We start from the raw sequence: 24,064 nt of genomic DNA, 5'->3' as shown, positions 1-24,064 counted from the left end.
TCTGTGACATAGTCTTCACTTTATGGATAGTTTTGCTAGCAGAATACATTCAATTTTGCTAAAGTTGGTGTGGGATTTGTAGCTTGAACATTTCTGAACATAATGATATGAAAATTGAAGTGGAAAAATTGATGCATATTGGTTTATTTTGCATATAAAGTTATTTCAATTTATATAAAATTTATGCTGTTAATTTCAAATTTACATACTTTTTTTTAGTAAAATGGATTTCTTTCATAAAATTAGTTATCTGGCTACAATGTGGTTGATTTTCAAAAGGATATTCCAAATATTTCTAGACAAATATGTATGAACAGTGACAATAATGGCACACAGCAAGGCTGGGGGGGGGGGTGTCCCTTTTGTGGCAAAAATAAACCAATAAGAACCATTTTTTTCAGTTCATTTATATTTTTCTTATATTCAGAAATGTTCAATTTAGTATATCAAACCTTTTGGGGGAAAATTCCTTAGGGATTTGTAGCCTTAAAAAATAGAAATTGACACGAAATTCAGAAAGGATGGGGGGAGGGGCTTTTTGATCAAAATAAAAATATAAGTCTCAATTTTTCCAGTTCAATTTTCATATCATTATGTTCATAAATGTTCAAACTAGTTTTCCAGTTGAAAAAGTTTTCAAAAATACCAAATTCAAGTACCTAAAAAAAATCATTTTGGTCCGGGTCTATATGACCCGAACAGACTAAACGTGACTTTTTTTTTGCCCAGAAAAAAAATTTTTTCCCCACCCCCACAAATATTTTTTTGATGATCAGCATTGTTAAATTGAGTAAATGAATGCCTAAGATATTAAAAATATTTTGGATTTGAAGCCTGCGTAAATATAAAGTGAAAATGGTTGCAAGCAGCCGAGGGGGGGAGGGAGGCCTTATTTCTGATGTTAAAAAACCAGTAAGAATCATTTTTTTCAGTTCCTTTATATTTTTCTTATATTCAGAAATGTTCAAGGTACCATTCCCACACCAACTCCAGTAAAATAGACTGCATTTTGCAAGCAAAACTATCCATAAATTGAAAAAACTTTCACAAAAATGGGGGGGGGAGGCACATTTATGGGCAAAATAAACCAATAAGGATTAATTTTTTCAGTTCAATTTTCATTCCATTGTGTGAAGAAATGTTCAGACTACTTTCCAAGTGAAAAAAGCTTTCAAAAAGACCAAACATAAGCACTGCAAATGAAGAGTTTTCGGTCCGGGTCAGGGTGACCCGGGAACATAACATTAGGGAGGTTTTTTTTTTCAGCAAGAAAGAAACCTCCCACCCCCCCAAAAAAATTCTCATAGAGAGAACCCCTGAAATGATGAAAAGTCATGAAATTTCAAGTTTCAGATATGCAGGGAAAATTTTTTACAGGGTCTCAAACCTTGATTTCGGGTCTCACAGACCCGAACAGAACAGCAATTAACTGTGGTTTCTTTCTTCCCTGCCTCTTCCAATTTCTTGCTTTCATTAGTTATGTTTAAGCATCCCATATGTTATCGCTAGGAGGTTCTATCTAGCTGTTGCTTTTCTCTTTCCTAAAAGTTGCAGTTAAAAAAGGTAAGCAACAGCTGTATTAGTTCAGTTAAAATGGTGTCTCTGATTAATACACAGAATATGCAGTATGCAAAAAGCCCTGAATGGGCTTTTAAAATAACAGATTTAAAATAGTAAGGTACAGTAATTCTATTGGATTCCCATAAGATTTAATTGCTTAGATACCTAAAAAGCTAGAATTATTTGCATTTGCCAGTCTCCTTTATGCAAATTCCTTGTTGTATTATGCTACTTGTTGTGAAAGTTTGGCCATCAATAGTTGAAACCCTGCAAAAGAGAAGAAACAAAGGTTCAAATTATTGCAGTGCCTGAATCTGGGCGTTTCTAGATAAAATACAGATTCTGTTGTTTTAAACTGATTTTTCTTTCTGTCTTTTCCATTGAAGAGTCTTATCATGATATTTCTAGCAATTTAAAGCAGCATTGTTTAATGCCTCATTGAAACGCTCTAAGTCATATAAAATAATGAGACATTCCCATAAGGCACCTCTTCACAAATAGTCTTCGATTTATAACCACAAATTCCATTGTTTAGCAAGATAGATGTTAAGTGAGTTTGCCCCTTTTTGCAACCTTACTTGTCACCGTTGTTAAGGAATCGCTAGGGTGGTTAAGTTAGTAACATGGTTTTTAGGGGAATCTGGCTTCCCCGTTGACTTTGCGTGTCAGACGTTTGCAACAGTGACCACATGGTCCCAGGACACTGCAACCATCATAAATATGAGCCAGTTGCCAAATGTCTGAATCTTGGTCACATGACCATAGGGATGCCATGATCATTGTCTGCGGAGAGGGGCGGCATACAAATCTAATAAATAAATAAATAAAATTGTAAGTGTGAAAAACAATCCTAAGTCACTTTTTTCAGTGTCGTCGTAACTTTGAAAGGTCACTAAAATGGTTGTAAGTTAAGGACCACTGTATTGATCCAATATTATATTACACACAGACAAACAAGAAGAGAAAATGAATGTATCCTATTATGGATAGGTGGAGAGAGATTAACACTTAGCCCTCTCACTGGTTTTTTTCCTTCAATTAGACTGCCTAGTTAATAACTCCCTAGTTTGTGGATGTATACTTGATGCTCAGCAGGAACTCTTTATATTCTCTTTCCAGCTACATGGTTACTTAGAAAGTGAACCACTCACGCTACAGCTCTTCATCGGGACTGCAGATGACCGCCTGCTGCGGCCCCATGCCTTCTACCAGGTCCATCGGATCACAGGGAAGACTGTTTCCACAACCAGCCACGAAACCATACTTTCCAACACCAAAGTCTTGGAAATTCCACTTCTACCTGAAAACAACATGAAAGCAATGTAAGGCCTACCTCCTTTTTAATGTCCCATCTTGTAACTTTATTACATTTTACATGTAAAAGATAATATAAATTAACAGTCAAAGGACAAGATGTAAAAAGTAAGAATAGAAGAAGTGCAATAAGGTATGAAGAGAAAGAAAGGATAAATATATATATAAAGAATGACTTCCAACTTGCAAGAGTATAAGGCACACTTCAGTTCAGCTCTTAGTTTAAGATTTCTTCCAAAAAAGGAAAGAGGAAAAAATTATGTTAAAAATTTATCAGTTTTCAAATGCATGTGTCAAAATTTGATTTTTCTCATCTCCTGCAAAAAGTCCACAAAGAGCTTCCAAATATAGATCCATTTCTTCAGTGTTTTTTTCTGTCGCTAGGGCCATTAATGTAGCCATCATTGCCAGTTCTGTCATCTTTATTACCCATTCCTCTATTGTAAGTAGTGTAGGATCTTTCTAATACTGAGCATATAAAAGTTGTGCTGGTGTTGTCATATATAGCAATAAAACACCATGCGATTTTTCTATTGTTTTATCTGTAAGCCCCCACAGTTTTTGGTGTACCTTAGTTTTCAAGATTTTTTGAATTACATTACTAATTTTACTCCAGTATTGCTTAGCTCTTTTGCAAATCTACCAGAGGTGGTAGAAGATTTGAGTGTTACACCTACAGTAACTATTCCTTTATATATTTTAGCCAATTTATCTGGAGATAAGTACCCTCTACACATCATTTTGTAAACATTTTTGAGGTTATAACATAATGTAAATTCAGTCTCTTTATCCACATGTTTTCCCATGGATCACTTGAGAAATCTTTTTTATGTCAAAGCATTTGATAGGGTTAAGTTTGTCTTGTTTTTTAATTATATTAATAATTTTATATTTTTTTCTAGCTGCAGAATTTTGTCCAAATGTAAATATTTTATTCAACACTAATAAACATCAGCTGTTACTCTTCTCTCTCTCTCTCTCTCTCTCACACACACACACACACACACACACACACACACACACACACGAACTTCCTTGCCATTTAGAATCAGTATATCAGTTACAGAGCTGTAAATATCTCCTACCTCAGCTCCTGTTTTAGGTTCTTAACCTGACACCACCTTATTTCTGTGGTCTATTCTGCAGGAAAGTTTGCTAGCATTCTCACAAAGAAAAGAGAATGTTGTGTGTCTATGTTAAAGGAAAAATTAATGAAAGGTTGGGTTTTTTGAAGCTGCAACTAAACGAGACACATACAAATATTAGGGAAAATATATACAAAACCTTGTCTCTTGGAATTTTGAACCTTCAGACGGTGTTAAGAATTAAAACCTCATCGATTTAGTTTGTAAAGAGTAATCATTTTGTCCAAGAGAAATGTGTGCAAGTAGAGCTAAAATTGAAGTAAATACAAACATTTCAAATAAATAATTGTATAGATTATGATCATTTTCCTAGCCTCAAATTATCTCACTTGAAAAAAGGCAATGTGGCAGGTAGTTATACAATCAAGACCTCATTCCTTTTCTCTGTTGCCATTGTTAAAAATTGGTTTGTGTGTATTTAGTGTGTATTTTAAATAACATCTGCAAATGTTTTGTAATATTAAATGGCATATGGAGCTGGAGGGCAGGGGGCTGGAATAATGGCAAGGCACATTGTCACAGAAAGTGATCAAGAAAAAAAAACTCTAGGTATTTATAAAGTGGTACCACATGGAAGCTGCAATCAGAAACATATTTATCCGGCAATCGGACCCAATAAAATGAAAAGGCTTGGTTTTTAAAATTGACATACAGTTTTAAAAATGAATAAAGCCAGCAAATAACTCTGAATCAATATGCCTAAGATTACATTTTAGGAGTGGCAAGAATATGGCTAACTTTGAGCAAATCTTTGACACTCTTACAAAGCAAAATGTGTAAGATAGCATTTAGATATGCACTTTCTAAACAAGATAATATATATTAAGAGAAATTATTTTCCCTTGTAGCTTGGCTGCAGTGTCAGCTCTTTAATCATAATTATTATGTATCATTATTAATATCTTACTGCATGAAACTCTTAGGATTCACTGGGCAGAACTGATTTAGCCTAGTATCCATTTAATGATATATAAATAGCACTGCAGTTTGCTGGAATGTCTCAAATTAATGAACTGTGTGATCCAAACAACTTGGATCAATAAAGCTGTGTTAACAGGTATATTTATACTAGTTCTATAAGGTTGTATCTTTCTCAGGAATTGCAGTTATAACCAATCAAAACCTTGAAAGAAAGATCAGTCATGAGCTACAGTATCTTCTTATTAGCCCGTTTGTCATCCTCTTCTTATCTGAAAGTGGTAATATCCTAAATCTGGGAAAGCAAGCACCTAAAACATGAAATGGTCTTAACATTGTGGTAACAACTCCATAGTGCAAATTAGTATTTGCAGTTTAGAATAAACATTGCTAAAAAAAGGAATTGCCAGAGAAGATGGTGATGCTTGAAATGGGCAGCTGCATATGGAAATGATGCTGCCAGAAACCATGGTACCAAAGCCAACATGGGCAAGAGCATGAAACAACTGAAAGAAGTTGTACAAGATCAGAAAATATAGAGAACAGGCCCATGGAATCACCAAGAATCGGACACAATTGAATGGATAGTATCAGCATCAGCAGCATTGCATTATAGCTCCATGATGCATCTGGCACCAAAGTTCTTGCTAGCACACTTATAGCAGACTGTGCAACATCCTGACTTCATTAGCAGTCTTGATTCACCATTAGGAGTGATGACGTTTGGCTCTGTTTCAAATCAGACTGACTTGTTTGCTACCACAGCAACTCATCAAATGGAGCTTTTTTTCTCCCTTTTCTTTTTCTTTTTTTCTGAAAACCAAGACAGAGACGGCTCTGACCATTCTTGATATTTTATAGCAGAAGACTTGTGCCAAATTCTAGTTAAAACTGCTTGTGGGACTGGCTTTATTCCATCAAACCGAATGGCAAGGAGTCAATTTGTATAAATGTAGCATATGGCCAGCCGGCCTCTGCATTATTAAAATCTAGTTGCTCTTTTCTTGTCTGGCAGGCATATAACAGTCCTGAAATATTTTTATTAGGGAAGATTCACCTATAGAAATTTGTGTAATAAAATTGCTAAAAGTACAGGCCGTTGAGTGAAAAACATACTGAAGTCTCCAAGGAGTTTCTGGGCAAATACATAATCTACCCAAGATATTGCAATCATTACCTCCCTTTTTTCCTAATTCAAGGCAAACCAGAATTTTCTCTTTCATTGGTACCTATAAAGAGTCATTTGTATTAATCCTATAAGGCAAAAAGGAAAGGAAGGAAGAAAGAAGGAAGGAAGGAAGGAAGGAAGGAAGGAAGGAAGGAAGGAAGGCTGATCAATAAGTCTGAATCAGCCTTGAATCCCAGACACTGAAAAGAAAATAAGGCTACTATAATTGTACAAACCGGTTAGCAATTTGTGTTTGCCTATTATTTCCAGTTTATGAAATGTTTCTTGGGCTGAGAGACGCAAACATGATTTCAGGCACAACCTGGGTTTGTACCTATTCTATATTTTCAATATGGCAAATGTAACATGATTTTTAAAATCCGAGTCTAAAACTAGTGATCCAGTGTTTTAATAAATTAATAAGGAATGGAAGATAGACTTTTTTAATATGTTTAGTTCTGTGAATAAATAATTTAGGGATTCCTTGTGCCTTTTAGTTATTTTTTCTCTTAAGCTAGCTAAGGCACACCAATTGTTTCTGGACACATGCAACATTTTAAATGGATTGTTTGCTGCTGTTGTTTTCTGAATAGCATTGACTGTGCTGGAATACTGAAACTTAGAAATTCAGACATTGAGCTAAGAAAAGGAGAAACTGACATCGGGAGGAAAAATACACGCGTTCGGCTGGTCTTCCGTATTCATATCCCTCAACCTAACGGGAGAACCCTTTCTTTGCAAGCGTCTTCCAACCCTATTGAATGTTGTAAGTATCCTTTCTTTCTCAGTATTTTCATCTTTGGAGTTAAAATGGACGTTGTTCTGTCGCTCTGCATTCCATAAAAAGCAGCACTTCGTATTCAGAATATTGAATTTCTCTTGGGAATAATTGATGGCAAAAATAAACATACTGTATTGTTTTTCCATTGATCTTGAAATTGGACTAATGTACATGTAACTCAGCAAACCAAATGCTACTAAAAATTTACAAATGTTGTTTGTCCAAAGTAGAATACTTAAAACCTTAAACCCTGGTATGTGTTAGTGTATATTCATATTTTATTTGTTGCTGTTGTTTTTAAATCTCCACCAGCCCAAAGGTCTGCTCAGGAATTGCCTCTGGTTGAAAAGCAGAGTTTTGATAGCTACCATGTGATGGGTGGGAAGAAAATAATTCTGAGCGGACACAACTTCCTTCAAGACTCTAAAGTGATATTTGTGGAGAAGGCTCCAGGTATTTAAAACACTAACAATGTTTATGTTTAAGTTGCCAGTGTAAATATACAGCTGCAGTGTTGCACTTTTTTAATCACACTCTCCTATATTGTTATCTAGGTCAACTATGTTATATGCTTTCATGAGTGACATTGTCAGACACATCCCGAACATGTGCACTTGGAACTAAATTTCATTGTGTTTCTATTTTTCTGAAATGCATAAAGCAAAAATAATTTGAAATGCAATTATTCTGGAGGAACATTCATATGTTTGTAGCTTGAATATAAGGGTAAAAGGAACATTTCAATAAGTCTAACTCACAAATTTGCAATCAGCTTCACAAGTCTGCTTTCCAGACATACTTTTGCTGGATAGAAATAGGTATACACAGAGAGGGAGGAAAAGCTAGTAGAAAAAAATAGATCACTAGTATTTATCTTTTTCATTTTGCCCAGTTTTTCAAAAAGTTTAGTGAATCTCATTAAGATACAGGTTCTGTTTGCAGAATGTAGTGAGAAGGAGATTGCTAAAAATGACTCGGGACAAACAACTATTTTAAATTTAGCATGATAATGTTTAGGAATTAATAATTGTTCATTTCTGAGTGCTGAGATTTTTGATGCCCAATTTATATCCATTTAATCTCTTGTAGAGATACTAGTCTTTGGGCCTACTATATTGCAAACTATATTGTTGGCAGGTGCTACTAAGTGTCTGGGGGGTTTTAGGGACTTTAATATTATCTGAATATAGGTGGAATTCAGTTATCATCACAGTGACTTTTCTGCAGTTATCTCTTGATATCCATCAGGTTCCTGATTCACCTGATTATTAATTAATTTGATTAAAATATTATTTTAATTTAATAGAATGGAAAGCTGGGATATTAAATAAACAATCTAGCTTCCAGCAATCTTCATTTTCCAGGAATTTCTTGGGAATCCCAAAGATTCTGGTAAATGAACATTTTATTTTTATTTATTTTATTTTATTTATTTTGTCAAATACACAATGAAGGTTATAGAGGATATGCTCATATGTCAAAGTAAGAATAGAAGAAAAGATATAGGAATAACATATATCAATGAAAGGATAGAGGTAAAGATATAGGGATAGAAGAAAATATATAGACTTAGGAGAAAATATATAGAAAATATATAGACTTAGGAGAGGCAATAGGACAGGGGATGGAAGGCACGCTAGTGTACTTATGTACGCCCCTTACTGACCTCTTAGGAATCAGAAGAGGTCAACCATGGATAGTCTAAGGGTAAAATGTTTGGGGTTAGATGATGACACAGTGGAGTCCGGTAATGAGTTCCACACTTCAACAACTCGATTACTAAAGTTGTATTTTTTACAGTCAAGTTTGGAGCAGTTAATATTAAGTTTGAATCTGTTGTGTGCTCTTGTGTTGTTGTGGTTGAAGCTGAAATAGCCAAATGCTTTGTTTGGAAAGATATTTATCTGCCCCATTCCCCAAAAAGAGCAAAAGTAAGGGAAAGCAAGGATAAGTTAATAGATGCTTTTCAACTAGTTCTGGCCCTAGCAAATGTTTGTGAATGGGAACTGCACCAGCCATCTTGTGACAGAACCCACAATGTAGTCTTCAAAATCTAAATCTATCATCCCACCTCAAATTGGGGATCCTTGATCTGGGGTTATGAGATCTAGCCATTAATATGATATCTGTGAGTAACCAATTGAATTGAAAAACTAATTTGTCTATCTTTTGTGCACATGTAGTTATTGCAAATAAAATACTGTATACTTAATGAATAAATGGAAGTCTCTATTGCCAGGTTAAAGTGATTGAAAAATCAAGTATCTCACTTAGGCAAGAATATAAGGAAAGCCAGCAGAACATTATTCCTGAGAATTAAATTAAAGTTTGTGTATGTTTTTGTGATAGAGGGAAGAATTTTGTCAACCATTATAGAAAGCAAAACAGATTTAATAAAAGCACCAGAATACAAAATCTCTTACAATCTATCCCTATAAAGATTGTGTCCATTATATTATAGTTTATATACTCTTTACATACTTTTATATAATTTAATAAACATATATTTAGAGAATCCACAACAAACCACCTTCTTGTGTAGATTATCTACAAACAAACTCCTGATTAGAAAGAATTTCCATCCTGGGCTCTGTAAATATTTTCATTTGAATTCTCCATTTTAAGTAGAAAATATGGATTTGTTTCTTATGCTGCATATCATTTTGTTTTTTATTCTATTCTTATTCTTTTTAATATATGGAAAGCTGGAAAATTATTTAAGCAGTTAGCAAAGTCCGTTAATTACAGCAAGTAAATCTCAAGAAATATTTTTCCCCCAACACTGAAAAAGGGAATAAATCTTATTATAATTTTAATCAGAATAGAACTGGAAGGGACTTTGGAGCTCTTCTTTCCTGCTTAACCAGGAGAACCTATATTATTTCAGAAAAGTGGCTGTCCAATCTCTCTTTTAAGACCATCAGTGATGAAGCAATTACAACTTCTGAAGGCAAGTTGTTCCACTGGTTAATTGTTCTCACTGTTAGGAAGTTGGACACTTTGTTATTAAATACTCATTTAAGATGGTTAAGCTACACCAACAGCTTGGCTAGAAGTGGAGTGAAAGATATATATTTCCAGGGACAAGTTAAACCAATTTTTCCTTGACTTTTTCTAACCTGAACTTCCTCCTCTTCCTCTTCTGAAAGGCTCTATTTTCATTTGCGATGATCTAAAAACACCTGATGCTTTTCAGCCTGCTATTTTAGAATCAAACTGCTAGAGGAATTGGGAGTTGAGTAAAGATAATGAAGGCAAAGAGGAGCTATAAAAAGGCAGCTAGATAAATGGAGTAGTGGGATGTATAAAAAGCCAGGGTCAAGGAAGGCAAGAATGAAAGGGGAGGAGCAATTTTTTTTAAGCTTTCTTGTTTTGGAAAGAGTTTCCGTGGTGCTGGCACAAATGAGGCATTCTACAGCTGTTTGCTGAACCCTCTGAACTTTTGGCTGTCTCCTGAAATGCTCAAACTTTTCACTTCTCCCAGTCCTTCAAAAAAAGGCTGTGATAATTAGGACTGGTTCACCCTCAGCATTCACCGAGTTCCAAAGGGATTGCGGTACCACACTGTAGCCTAACTGTCCTTAACTGTGCAGTATGTTAGAAGGACATGCCTTTTGCTGAGTAAGGCAGTCTGTCTACTCTCCGATGGAACTACAGTATCATTTATTTATTTATTTATTTATTTATTTATTTATTTATTTATTTATTTATTTATTTATTTATTTATTTATTTATTTATTTATTTATTTATTTATTTATTTATTTATTTATTTATTTATTTATCAGATTTGTATGCCGCCCCTCTCCGCAGACTCGGGGTGGCTCACAGCAATAATAGTACAATGTAAACAAATCTAATATTTAAGTTTAACTTAATTTAAAACCCCAATTTAAAAACCAATCATACATACTAGCATACCATGCATAAATTTTATAAGCCTAGGGGGAGGGAAAGTATCAATTCCCCCCCATGCCTGACGACAGAGGTGGGTTTTAAGGAGCTTACGAAAGGCTAGGAGGGTAAGGGCAACTCAGATATCTGGGGGGAGTTGGTTCCAAAGGGTCGGGGCCGCCACAGAGAAGGCTCTTCCCCTGGGTCCCGCCAAACAACATTGTTTAATTGACAGGACCCGGAGAAGGCCAACTCTGTGGGACCTAACTGGTCGCTGGGATTCATGCGGCAGAAGGCGGTCCCGGAGATATTCTGGTCGGGTGCCATGAAGGGCTTTATAGGTCATAACCAACACTTTGAATTGTGACAGGAAACTGATCGGCAACCAATGCAGACTGCGGAGTGTTGGTGTGACATGGGCGTATTTAGGAAAGCCCATGATAGCTCTCGCAGCTGCATTCTGCACGATCTGAAGTTTCCGAACACTTTTCAAAGGTAGCCCCATGTAGAGAACATTACAGTAGTCGAGCCTCGAGGTGCAGGCTGACCAAGGCAGACCCATGCTTCATATTATTTTTTTCAGATAACAAAAATGAATAAAGATTATTAAAGAGGGCATTTTCAATTTTGAAGTCAACAGAGAAAGTTATGTGGACAAGAAGAGCAGAAAGGGACAGACTAAAATGTGGCTAGTCATTTCCAGATTCTTCTGCAAAAGCTATTTAATTGGGGGGTGTAACAGGTTGATTGGAGGAAACGCATAAGAGCAGTGTTTTGTTAGAACAAATTATATTTATTTCTTTGATTGATGGTTCAAGCTACCCGCCAATTTGTCAACAATACCAAGAACACAGTGGTCTGAAATAGCAATGCATGTCAGTAACCTTTATCTTGATTGGACTACAGCAATTTCCATAATCTCCACCCAGTATAGCTATCGGGGATAGGACTCTGGTAGTATAGCTTCATCAAAACTTTACAGTTTTCTTTATTACAAATATTTGATCCAGATTATGATCAAAATATACTTATGGAATATTTCCATCAGATAGTAAATATAGTGGCATAATGTATAATATGATAGGTAACCGTATCATATTATAGTTTAAACTGCAGTAATTGGTTTCACCTTTTTAAGTAAACCAAAACCCAGCAAACAAAATTGTGGTTTCTGTTGTATGATCTAAATAATGAACCAATTATACTGTGTTCTACATTCCAATATTTCTATTAAAAGTAAGCCAAAGTTCTTTAATCGAACCTGTTGCTATGCATTGGAAATAATACAGTTTAATACATCATTTTTAAATCTTTGCATGTTTGAAAAATGGGCTGGGCTTTTCTTTCTTGTGTGAGTTTAGTGATGGCATTGCTAAAGACTTTTTTTTGAAGTTACTATTTGTTGTACGTTTGGTTTGCTAAATTGGTATCGGTGTTTAAGTTGTCGTTATTGTTAATGGATATGATTTCTAAAACTGATACTAATTGGTTATGCAGAACACCCTGATTATTTCTAATTGACTGAACATTATTTTGTGCTAAGTCTTGAACTATGCCTGCCGTTCTGGGCTATCTTTCAGCTGCTGGGATCTCCTGAGAAATGGGATTATTCTTGCATAGAAAGAGAAAAGGAAAGGGCTGGCCTGCCTTAACAATGACTCATATGAAAGGGAATCCCTGAAGAACAATCAAGTCCATTATTGAACTTGAAGTCAACAGCAGAAATGTGCTTTCAGTTTAACTCCTTGAATACAGCTTTTTGGCAAACAAGTTTAAGATCTAGGAACGTTAGCATTACCTATGGTGCTCTGCGTCTCTCGCTTGAAATAGGATGATTAGGGGTGCAAAGGGGCTCATCTCAAACCACATTCATTTCTAAGTGACAGTGGTGAAGGAAGATTGTCTCCCGCAAGAGACACAACCTTTCTTCAGAAGCATGCTGTCATTTCCTGAGACATGCTATAGTGTTGTTGAAAGAATTATGGTGTAGATATTTATTGCTTGTGCATGGAGCTATTTTTCCAGTGATGAAATTCAATATTAAATATGCATTCAAGAACTTGATCGCCCACTTGTAAAGGGAGCAAAAGAGAAAGTGTCTGTTCGATTCTAAAGGTTCAGCCTTCTTAAAATGTTATTTTATTTCCAGCCAATGATTTCAGCAGTTAATTTGAATTCCATGGATTTTTTTATTTGTTGCTATTGTTCAGTTTACCTCACTGTTTTAATTTAAAGTAGATTTGTGTGACTTTCAGAAAACTTAATGAGTGATTTGTGAGGGAAAGCTTCTTGTAATATTAATCTAATTAATTTATTTTCCAATATAAACACCCATAACTATAAAGTACCCAAATTCTTGTGTCTGTAATCTTCAGCTGGCAAAATTGGACTGTATAGGGCAGTTATGGTGAACCTTTTTTGGTTTGCATGCCAAAAGGAGAGGTCGCGTGGGGTCACATGCATGCATGCCCATACCCATAATTCCATGCGGGTCCCCACATGCAGATGTGCATGACATATACACACCCGCTCCCGGCAATGTGAAGTTCCATTATTATTATTTTTACTCCCATCAGGCTTCATAGTCTTTCTAGGAGTCTGGGGAAGGCAAAAATGTCCTTGACCCCCCCCCCCCCCGGAGGCCCTCCAGAGGCCAAAAATGGCCCTCATCCCAACTTCAATTTGGGAAATAGACCATTTCTGGCCTCCAAAGAGCCCCGGGGGGGAGATCATTTTGTTCTCCCCAGGCTCCTAGAATGACCCTGAAGCCTGGGGGAGCAAAAAAATGGAACTTCCAGTTCAACTGGAACTTTGGAAACAAAACAATTTCAGCCTCTGAATGATCTCCATGGAGTGTGGGGTGGAATAGAATAGAATAGAATAGAATTTTTTACTGGCCAAGTGTGATTGGACACATAAAGAATTTGTCTTGGTGCATATGCTCTCAGTGTATATAAAAGAAAAGATACATTTGTCAAGAATCATGTGTTACAACATTTAATGATTGTCATAGGGTACAAATAAGCAATCCTGAAAGGCTAGAAAGAAACATGGAGCTTGAGGAGAGCAAAAAGTGGACCTTCCTGACCTCCTCCAGAGGCTTAAAACAGGCTGTTTCTCAACTCCTAGTGGGCCCAGAAAACCCAAAAATCAGGACCGGAGCTCACGTGCGGGGCCATAGGTTTGCAATCATGGGCATGGGGCTACAATTATTGAATGAAGATAACTCAGAACACTGGGACTCATGACTCCCATGTGAATGACATTTGGGGAAATTGTGACCACTTCAGTGCCACACGTCTTCCAATTACATTTTCCAGAAACCCATAGATTTCATGGCACAAGGCAGAGGACCATATTTTTTTCCCCTGGCCACGCACCCACTCAGTTGATAACAAGATCCAAAAGGCAAGCAGCAATTGGCTGCTTTGGAACTGAGCCTGAAATTTGAAATCTCTTAATAATTGTGTGTGGCAAGGGAAAGACGGGTGATTGACTTGGAGGCCTGCTGGTGAAGTTGGGCTGGTTGAGGTGTGACCAGCAAGCACAGGTGAGCCCTCTTCCTCCCTAGTTGGGTGAAGACCTTTGAGGACATTCCAGAATAGGGAGTGGGAGTGCCGTTTCCTTTGTCCCCCTTCTCCCCAGCAAAGTGGCAAGAATTCGTGGATCAGCCAAGGTGGAGGAGGCCTTATTTCCAACACATCCTGCCAATTTTCTATGAGCACAGTCAATGGGGAAACTGGCAGAAAGTTGGAAGTTACTCCCCCTCTGCTTTTCTGCCCACCCTTGATCATTCTCTGCTTAAAAATCACTGAAAAGGGTGAAATGATGGGTTATGGGTAGTCTAGCATTTACTAAAAAAAACTTGTAGAATCAGTTCATGAACTGGAAAGGACTTACTTTCTAATCTCTTGACAATGTTCATGGCCTTTTCAAAACCTATTCCAGTTTTTCTGATTTTTTTTAAGGGGGGGGCTAGAATTGGACATAGTGCTCATATCGGAATCTGTCCAAAGCAGAATAAAGTCGATCAATTGCTTCTTTTGAATTGAAAATGATCCTTCTCGTCGATCCAATGTAAAATGGCATTTGCCTTTTTTGCAGCTTTGTCATGCTGCTGACTCACAGGGCGTCTTCAATGAAATACTATTACAAAATATTTTTCATAAATATTATTACCAAGCCAGGTATCCTCCATCCCCTACTTGCACATCTCCTTTTTTTTTTGTTTCCTAAGGGAATAACTTTGTACTTTGTTAAATTGCATCGTATTACTTTTAGGCCATTTAGATCATTTTGAATTTTATTATTGTCTCCTAAAATATTAAGTTTCCTACCCTAATTTGTGTCCTCTGCAGATTTAATAAGCATCTCCTCCACTGACAAAATATTGAAGAATAGAGAGCACAGTATTTAATCCTGTGGTATGTTCTCAGTCACACTCTTCAGTTAGAAGTACTATTGATGAGCTCACTTTGAGTGCAGTTTTCGAGCCAGCTATGTGTATTCATTTAATTGTCATGCCATTCAGCCCACACTTAATTAGTTTGCTAATCAGAATATCATGGAGCACTGTTTAAAATGCTTTGCTGAAATCAAGATATATTATGTCTATAGCATTCCCACAATGGGGTTACTCAATCAAAAATTAATTATTAGATTAGTCTGGCAAGGGTTGTTCTTGACAAATCCATGGAGACTAATTACCACATAATTTCAAAATACATACAGATCAATCTGTTTATGATTGATTGTAGACTCATCACAGATATCAGTGCCAGATTGACTGGTTTATAGTTCTCCAGTTCCTATTTTTCCCCCCTTTTTTGAAGGCATCTCTTTTTGAAAATAGTACTGTATTAGCATTTATTGAACTTAGTTGTTTTCTTCCAGATGTTTCATTATGAGGCTAAGTAACATCACCAGTGCATCAAATATATTTATAATTTGAAGCAACTTGATGGTATGACTGTGTTAATTCTCTTTCAATATGTCCCCAGTGAATTTTTGCTCTTTATTTAAAGTACTTTTTTTTAGCTTGAATGACTTCTAGAATAGTTTATACAGGATAATAACAAGATACTTTATCCTCAATTAAGATATCAAGTATTATTTATGTATTAAAAGTTAAAAGATGTCAGGTATTATTTATTTATTATTATGCCCTCTGTCATACAAATGGCTATTTGCCAATCATAAGGAAGTATTGGTGATTTTTGTGTTGCTTTCTCTTGCTGTTTCTGTATCAATATTTTAGTTACTTGAGATGAATGATAGTAAAAATTACAATGGACTCCAGCATTCCAGAGATCAAAGAAATATATCCCTCCCCACTTTTTAGAATGAGATGCTAATAGGAACAAGATCTGCCACAGGATCAGATCGATGGACAAAACATTTTTTTATTTGTTTTTAAATAGTGTAGTATATTGTATTCAGTGGGACACAAGTTTTCATAGAAAATTAAGGCAGTAAGTGACTAGAACAATGCCATTCCTATATTCTGTTTTTAGCACCACTTTCTGTAGGGACTAAAGGGAAGTAGCATTTTGCATCTACAGTTTAAATGATATGGGTTAAAGTTTAGAAAAATGATGATGATTTAAAAATGTACTTTAAAAAAAAGTAAATGTAGATCCCTCAGTTAATATAATGGTACAGTATTTGGATACAGATTGAGCAATAGTAAAGATTTTCTTCTGTACTGCTGCATTAGAAGGCTGAAAATTTGGCATCTGTTTTGATGAGAAGAGATGTAGAGACCAGTGAGCAGACTTTTGGCTGCACTCCATTTGGTAAAAGATCTTACGTTCCCAGAGATCTTTCCACTGGTCTTTCCACTGCCAGTAGCAGTAATAGTTTAAGGGGCAATTGGCCCAAAAAGAATCAAGTTTCAGACTGGTAGCGAAGCTGTAGTTCGCATAATAAACCAAGTGGCAGAATAATTCCTTGAACACATACTTTATATGCATAATGTTGTTTTCTATGTCTGGCTCTCAAGCGGAATCTACCACACCCTTTTCATTTGCTGTTGTTTCAATTTCTGGGTTAGCTCACTCACTACTGGCCTAAAGGCTTCTTCCAAGAAACGTCCAGAGACTGAGAATTACATACTTCAGAATGCATGGAAGATGATGATGAAGATGGCATTAAGATGAAAAGTCATTTGTAGTGATGGGCGAACCCAACGGTGTTCGCGTTCGGCAAATTCGGATGAACTTTACGCAAAATTTGGACGAACCGGAACGGGGAATCCCTCCCACGAAGAAATTCCGGGGGTGGAGCTTTGACGTCACCGGCAGGTTGCTAAGGATGCCAAGGTGATCACTTCCTGGATTGAAATCCAGGAAGTGATCACTTTGCCCAAACTTTGAAAAAAATTTGGGTTCATGTTCAGCATACCGAACACCGCAAAATTCGGTACGGACCCGAATTGTGCGGGTTAGGTTTGCCCATCACTAGTCATTTGTGTCTTCGTCCCAGCATGGCTCAGGGTGAAAAATGGTATCTGGTTTATATCTTTAACAGGACATTTTATTAGATGACGGAATCATTTCTCTATAGAATCCATTCATTGCTCTGAAGACCCAGCTAGTAAGAAATTGACCAGATTCTCCTAAATTTGTACCATGTAAAAAGAGTAAGATAATATGGGATGCTTTCCATATAAATGATATAATACAATCATTACTCACCCTATGGGAGCCTTGCTACAGTGTGCTAGTTGAGAATTATGGAGGAAACAGTCCAGGGCATCCAGAAGGCTAAAGACCATTGTGCTGTATTACTTAATCAGTTTTGGGATGAAAGGATATTTTTTTAGATTTAGATTAGATTAGATTAGATTTATTAGATTTATATGCCGCCCCTCTCCGTAAAGCAAAAGCTGTAATCTGGATTTTAATTGCAAATCTATTTTAAGACCTGGATGAATATTGGGCAGTGCTAAATGACTGTTTCTAAAGAAAAGGAGGATATTTGCCAAAAAATAATTGTCAATGAGATTTCAAGCTTTTTTTTTTATTAAACTCTTCACTCAAATACCTTGGATTGCAGAAGCCTTCCCTATTCTAATTTTTTTTCTCTTTAAGTATTATCTTTCTGTCTCACTTTTCCTCCAGAGAAACTCAACTTTTCCCTGTAATCCTCACAACTAGGGTGTGAAGTAGGTTAGATTAAGAGTGAATGACTGCATCACGTAATTTAAGATTTTAAGATTTAAGATTTAATTGGATTTGTATGCTGCCCCTCTCCGAGGACTCGGAGTTGTACATAAATTAGTAGTAAATAAATTGAGTTTCATCTTGCAAACAGCTTCCAGGGCCATGATCTTTATTCAGCAAACCACATGAGGATAGTCTAGAACAGTGATAGAGAACCTGTTCAGCCGGGCTGTATGGTATGAGCCTCCCGAAAATTCAAAGGTAAAAAATTCAGACACACACACACTTGAAAATTCAAAAACAATGTTTTTATCACAACATTCAAAAGAAACAAAGCACCCTTTTTGTATGGCAAAGAGCACTATTCCCAAAACAAACATGTAGGCTATAAAAACCCCTTAAGCACTCCTTAAGTCCTTAGCTAGCAGCTGTGAAGAAACATCACAGCCCTCCAAGTTGAAACACACACGCTTTTCTCTGCCTTGGTTTCAAAATTTTGAAAAATCAACAGAGTCCTGAAACAGCACGTCACGGTCCAAACCAGTATGATCAGATAATCTCCACACTGCGAGGCCAGCACGTTACCAATTTAACAGCAGCCCTAATTACTTGAACCCCACCCAACCACAGGTGGACTCAATTATCTCCTATAATACTTTTGAAGCTGTTCACTCCTATGCGTAGCTCTACGCATGCGTGGGTCTATCATTAGTTCCTCATCTGAATCTAAGGAAGATAAGGATGATTGACTTCTTCCTGGGCTGTCTTCCAAGCCCCCCTCCTCCATCTCACCGTCACTTCCTTCTGCAGAGGACAATTCACCGTCTGACTCTGTCAGCAGCAAAACAGGCCTATGACATGTTGATGTTTCCTCCACATTCATCTCCTCAGTCCTTGGGGCAAGAGCTGGGCCAGAGCTAACCACAACAGAACCTATGGCACTTTTTTCAATTTTTGGCCTCGGGGAAGGCCATTTCACCCTACGGAGGCTTCGGAGAAGCTTCCCTGAAGCCCTGGAGTGCGAAAAACCACCCAACGGGCAAACCGGAAGCCTGTTTCTCTGAACTTCCGGTTTGGCTGTTTTTTTACTGTCACGGGTTTCAGTGAGGCCTGTACGCATGCGTGGTGGGCAGGGAGATGTTGTATGCATGTGCATGTGCAGGGCAGGGATGTGTGCATGTGGGGAAAGGAATGGGTGTGGCACGCACACACACCCTTTTGGCACGTGACTCAAAAAAGGTTCGCCAGGACTGGTCTAGAAATTGTGAGATTTCAAATAACACGGGAGTTAAGGGAGAAGACAGATAAACCGGTAAAGAATCACCGAAACCTTCCCCAACTTAATCCCTTCCAAATTCTTCTGAGAATTCCGACTCTGCATGGCCATTGTTAACCTCTTATATGTGTTCTGTCGGGCTCTCTGGTAGAATCCTCCCAAAAATTCACAGGTACAAATTTCAGACACACACACGTTTGACAATTCAAAACAATGTTCTTTATAATGAAAAGTCACTTAAACTAAGCCCTCTTTTGGTATAGCAAAGAGCACTCGTCTCCAAACAAACTGGTAATTTATACAAGTCCTTCTCAATCCTGTGATACTTAGCTTGCAGCTGTGAGGCAATTCACAGTCCTTCTTTCACAAAGTGAAACACACTTTGCTCTGGTTTAGTTTCAAAGCAGGGAAAAATCAGCACACACAAGTCAGTCAGTAAAGCAGTCATGAAACACAACGATCAGATAATCCTCCACAATGGCCAAATCCACAGGCTGCTCTTTATAGCAGCCTCACTAATTACCACAGCCCCACCCAACCACAGGTGGCCTCATTTTCTTTGATAATAATCTCTCAGTTGTTGTTGCCTATGCATCACTCTCCACATACGTGGCTGTATCATTAACTCTTGTTCTGAATCCAAGGAGGAGCTAGATAATTGATCTCCTTCTGAGCTGTCTGCCACACTCTCCTCCTCCCTGTCACTCATGTCTTCTTGGTCAGAGGATCCTTCATCATCAGATTCCACCGGGGGCAAAACAGGCTTGCAGCATGTGGATGTCTCCCCCACACCCACAGTCCTTGGGGAAGGAGCAGGTCCAGAGTTAACCACCAGAATATGGTGGTGGTATTTTTATGCTGTTGCTTTGCAAACCTATTTTATTCAAGGAAGCAGCTGATTTAGCCATTTTTGTCTCTTGAGAATTTACTTTATCTCCGATCACAGGTATCCTACACACCTGTTGCCATGGCTTTAAGCTTGGCTTCCCGTCATCTCACTTGAGAATTAACCTTTCCTTCAGGATTTAATCACAAAACTACAGCTCATAAAGAAGTAAGATCTGGGGAGTTTTTAAAAAATGCCCGCTGTCATTTAGAAGCCAGGTAAGGCCAAGAGCCTTGGAAAGAAGCTGCCTGTTTTTAAGAGGCACACAGGCAGCTTTTCACACATGTGCAGCTGTGATCTGTGGTGCTAAAGCAATGCTGGGCAGAATCCAGACATAGCTGTACATGAGAGATTAGACTATCACTGCCTGTGGCAAATTTGATGGGGTTGCTAACTGATATTGTGGGGATGGAAGAATATGTGCGGCAGCTGCCAACAAAGGTGTGGTTAATGATCATCCCATTACCATGATTGGCTGCTTCTTAGCTTCTCATAATGCCAACATTGATATATAAACGCAAAAGCACTGATCTCTGATTAGGTTTCTTTTTTTCCCCCACTGTTGACATTAATTAAACAAATTTTGCGTGCAAAGTCTTTGTGGCCTGTGAAGCCTAATAACTTACCCACAATCATTTTAAAATGACTTGGAACATGTGCTGCATTGCATGAGAATTAGATGTGCAAGAGCAGAATTCAAATCTCAGTTCCAATTAAATAAGAAACATTTGTAGGCAAATTAGTTCTTCGATTGGAGGCTGATTAAATGCAATGCTACTGATGCAATATTTAAAATACCGGGTTGCTGAATCACATTTAAACAGGATTAAATATAAAAATATAAATGTCTATGGAGATTCCCAATCATACAGGTCATGGTTTTTTTCAGAGGTGCTTTTCCAAAAGGCAGCTGGGCTTTCCTGGTTTGTTTTTTTCTCTTTGCAAACATGTGAACTGAACTTTTTGGGTGAGAAGCAAAATGTTTTCAAGGGAAGGAAAGGCAAGCAAGTCCAGCCTTTTTGGAAGAAACCCACCTTTGGGACAGAAAATATAAATTTTATGTAGCATGACATTCTTGTTAGTGTTAGAGTTCTTGTTAGTGTTAGAGCAGTGAAAAGCTACCAAAATTTTTACTACCACACTGTGGGCGTGGCTTATGCATTTTCTTTCAACATCTTTCAGTGCAAATTGGGATGGAGCTTCATTTTCACTATCCCACTGCGTTGCCCCCGTTCAAGCAATAGCCCTCCCCTGCGTTCGAGTTAAATCATTTAGGTCAGATACACACAACCTACATTTCTTAACATCTATTGGATTATGACTTTCATAAATGCCAGCCCAGTCATGGTGAGGATATGGTTATAGTTCATTGCACAACTGAAGGGGTGGGGGGTCAGATTAATGAAGGTTGTCATATGTGCCCCCTTGTTGAATTAAGCAGCTTTGTATATCTGAACTCCTTAGGAAAGAATCATCCTTCCAGCCAAACCAGGGATGAAATGCTCCCGGTTCGCTCATGCCTGTTGGTCATTGGAGACCCAGTCGCAAAGGCAGTGTGAGGCTCCGCCTACCTGCCCGGATGCCACCATTTGGATTTTTCCCCCTCTGAGCATGCACAAAGCGTTCTGTGCATGTGCAGAAGGTAAAAGAACCCAAATGGCAGCAGGTGGCCGGAACCTTACGCTGCCTTTGCAACTGGCTCTCCAACAACCGACAGGCATGAGCGAATGGGAACATTTCACCCCTGAGCCAAACTAAATACCCAGATAGATTTCAAAAGTGCATTTGATTCTGTTTAAAGTCAAAAGCAACTGACATATTGCATGAAATTCTTGCACTTTCACCCGGGAGGAGAAAAAAAATCAGATATTGCAATTCTGAGAGCATTACCTACCTTTCTGAGTTTCAGTTCCACATTTGTTTATAGAGAGAGACTTTTCCTAGTTGTGGCTTAGCTTTAAATATGACCATCAAGCATACAAGATGGAAGGCATGAAGTGTATCATACAGCACACTAAATATGCTAAGGTATAAGTAAAGCCTAATTGTTCATTAAAAATTCAGCCTATTTCTAGTTCAATTTCTCCCATATTACTATTGAGATTTTAATTAATATGAAGAAAAAATACTGAATAGAATACCCCAAGGGTGGACTCCTGAGGGTTTGCAGAGGAAACGGAGTGAAACGGATGTCCATGTGCCGCCTCTATATTGGTTGAGGCAGGCAGGATTCCCTTGAGTACCATTTGTCGTGGGTCAGGGGAAAGGGAGGGTCTTGCTTTTTCTTTCCACTCAAGATCCCCATGTACAATTGGTGGGCCACTGTGTGACACAGAATGCTGGACTTGATGGGCTTTGGCCTGATTCAGCATGGCTCTTCTTATGTTTTTTTGAGAGAACTTCTAGTTAAGGTTCCATGCAGTTTGGAGAACCCCCCAAATCCCACCCCTAGCTGGCTCTGCCCACCCCAAAACACAGCCTGTTTTGGGGTGGGCAGAGCCAGTGGAGGCCAGGGGTGTATTTCCGATTCCTCTGCTACCGGTGCATTGTGCACACAACTTTACTTCTGTGGGTGGGCACGCGTGATCTAGTGAGTTTTTGCTTCTGCACATGCGCAGAAGCAAAAAAAAAAAATTCACCGAAATCTCACATGCCCGATCCATCACGAGATTTTGTTTCCTGCTCATGCGCAGAAGCAAAATGTCATTGCGACATGCGTGCGCACCTGCAGCAGAAGCAAAGCTGCATGTGCAGCTCAGTTTTCGCTACCAGTGCGCCATCCTTATCTGTACCAGTAGCTACTGCTAGAGGCTCGGGGAGGGCAAAAAAAGGACACACTAGAAGTTTCAGAAATGGGGCGCTCTGGAGCCAGGGAAGGGCAAAACTGCCCCCCTCCCCACTGTGGTACAGGAGGCTGGCTGGGCCACGCCCACCATGGCCACGCCCACCCAGCAACAGTGCAGAGAACCCCTTCTAAAAATTTTAAAGTCCACGCCTGGAATACCCCGTAATAGAAATGCTGCCTCGAAATAACCAGGACAGTGAGATTCACAAAACACCTTCTAGTTCTTTTGCTGCTCTGTTAGAACAAGCCTCCCGTGGCTTTTTATGTGGAAATCTTCTCAATGGGTGTGGTGGGGAAGCCGTTTCTGTGACTCAGTGCAGGGAATTCCCTGATGATTTTAGATTTTTTTATTTTTTATTTGCTTCTGCCGAGTTTCCTTTTTAACTGCAGAGAATGGTGGATACAGAGTGAACTACAAAGACCTATTCAGAGCTGAGACATTCCATTCTGGAACTTGGCTTTTATTTTTAGCCATTCAAAACCAGCCTACCAAGTAAAGAAATAGAGGGGGTACAAAACTCCCTGCCACCATTCTCAGCCCCCCACCCCCGCATGAAAAACAGCCCTGAATAATGACTGAGTCACTTCTGTCCTAGGGGAATATTTTCATCCACATCCTAATGAGAAAAATTACCTTGGTGTTTGGCTTTCCTGGGAAACAGCTCCTATTATTTATTTATTTATTGGATTTGTATGCCGCCCCTCTCCAGAGACTCGGGGCGGCTAACAGCGACAATAAAACAGTGTACAATAGTAATTTGGTATTGATGATTAAAAATCAATTAATATCAAAACCAAACATACATATTAGATGTGAGAATGCACACACACACGAGCCAGAACTCTTCTCGGCAATGCACAGGAGTGCATGTTTGAAGGAGTTAATTATGGTTTTTTTCTGGTAGGCTGCCAAAATGGAAAGCCACTACAGAATTTTAGAAAAACACCCTCTGTTAAGCCCTTTGGATTTGTATGGTGCAAACAAAGCCCACTTGGGGGGGGGGGGGAACTGTGAGGACTTCAGCACAGGAAGTTAATGTGAGAAGCCACTCTTAATCTCTCTAATTAATTTGTATTTCAGACCCTGTTAAAATGAAAGGGAAGCTTCAGTTTGTG

General features: G+C 38.1%; 1 protein-coding gene across 1 annotated transcript in view; it reads left to right on the top strand.

The window, feature by feature from the left end:
- The window catches only part of NFATC1 (nuclear factor of activated T cells 1), a 168,382-nt gene that overhangs the window by 74,701 nt on the left and 69,617 nt on the right, over positions 1-24,064 (top strand). Inside the window, 3 exon segments of the mRNA XM_070747425.1 lie at positions 2,680-2,882; positions 6,699-6,871; positions 7,199-7,339. Coding sequence (XP_070603526.1) covers positions 2,680-2,882; positions 6,699-6,871; positions 7,199-7,339 — 517 coding nt within the window.

Source organism: Erythrolamprus reginae, chromosome 3, assembly GCF_031021105.1.
Source record: "Erythrolamprus reginae isolate rEryReg1 chromosome 3, rEryReg1.hap1, whole genome shotgun sequence".
NCBI classification, from domain to species: domain Eukaryota; kingdom Metazoa; phylum Chordata; class Lepidosauria; order Squamata; family Dipsadidae; genus Erythrolamprus; species Erythrolamprus reginae.
Note: the sequence above shows the minus strand (reverse complement) of the source record. Positions and strands in the feature narration are given on the sequence as shown.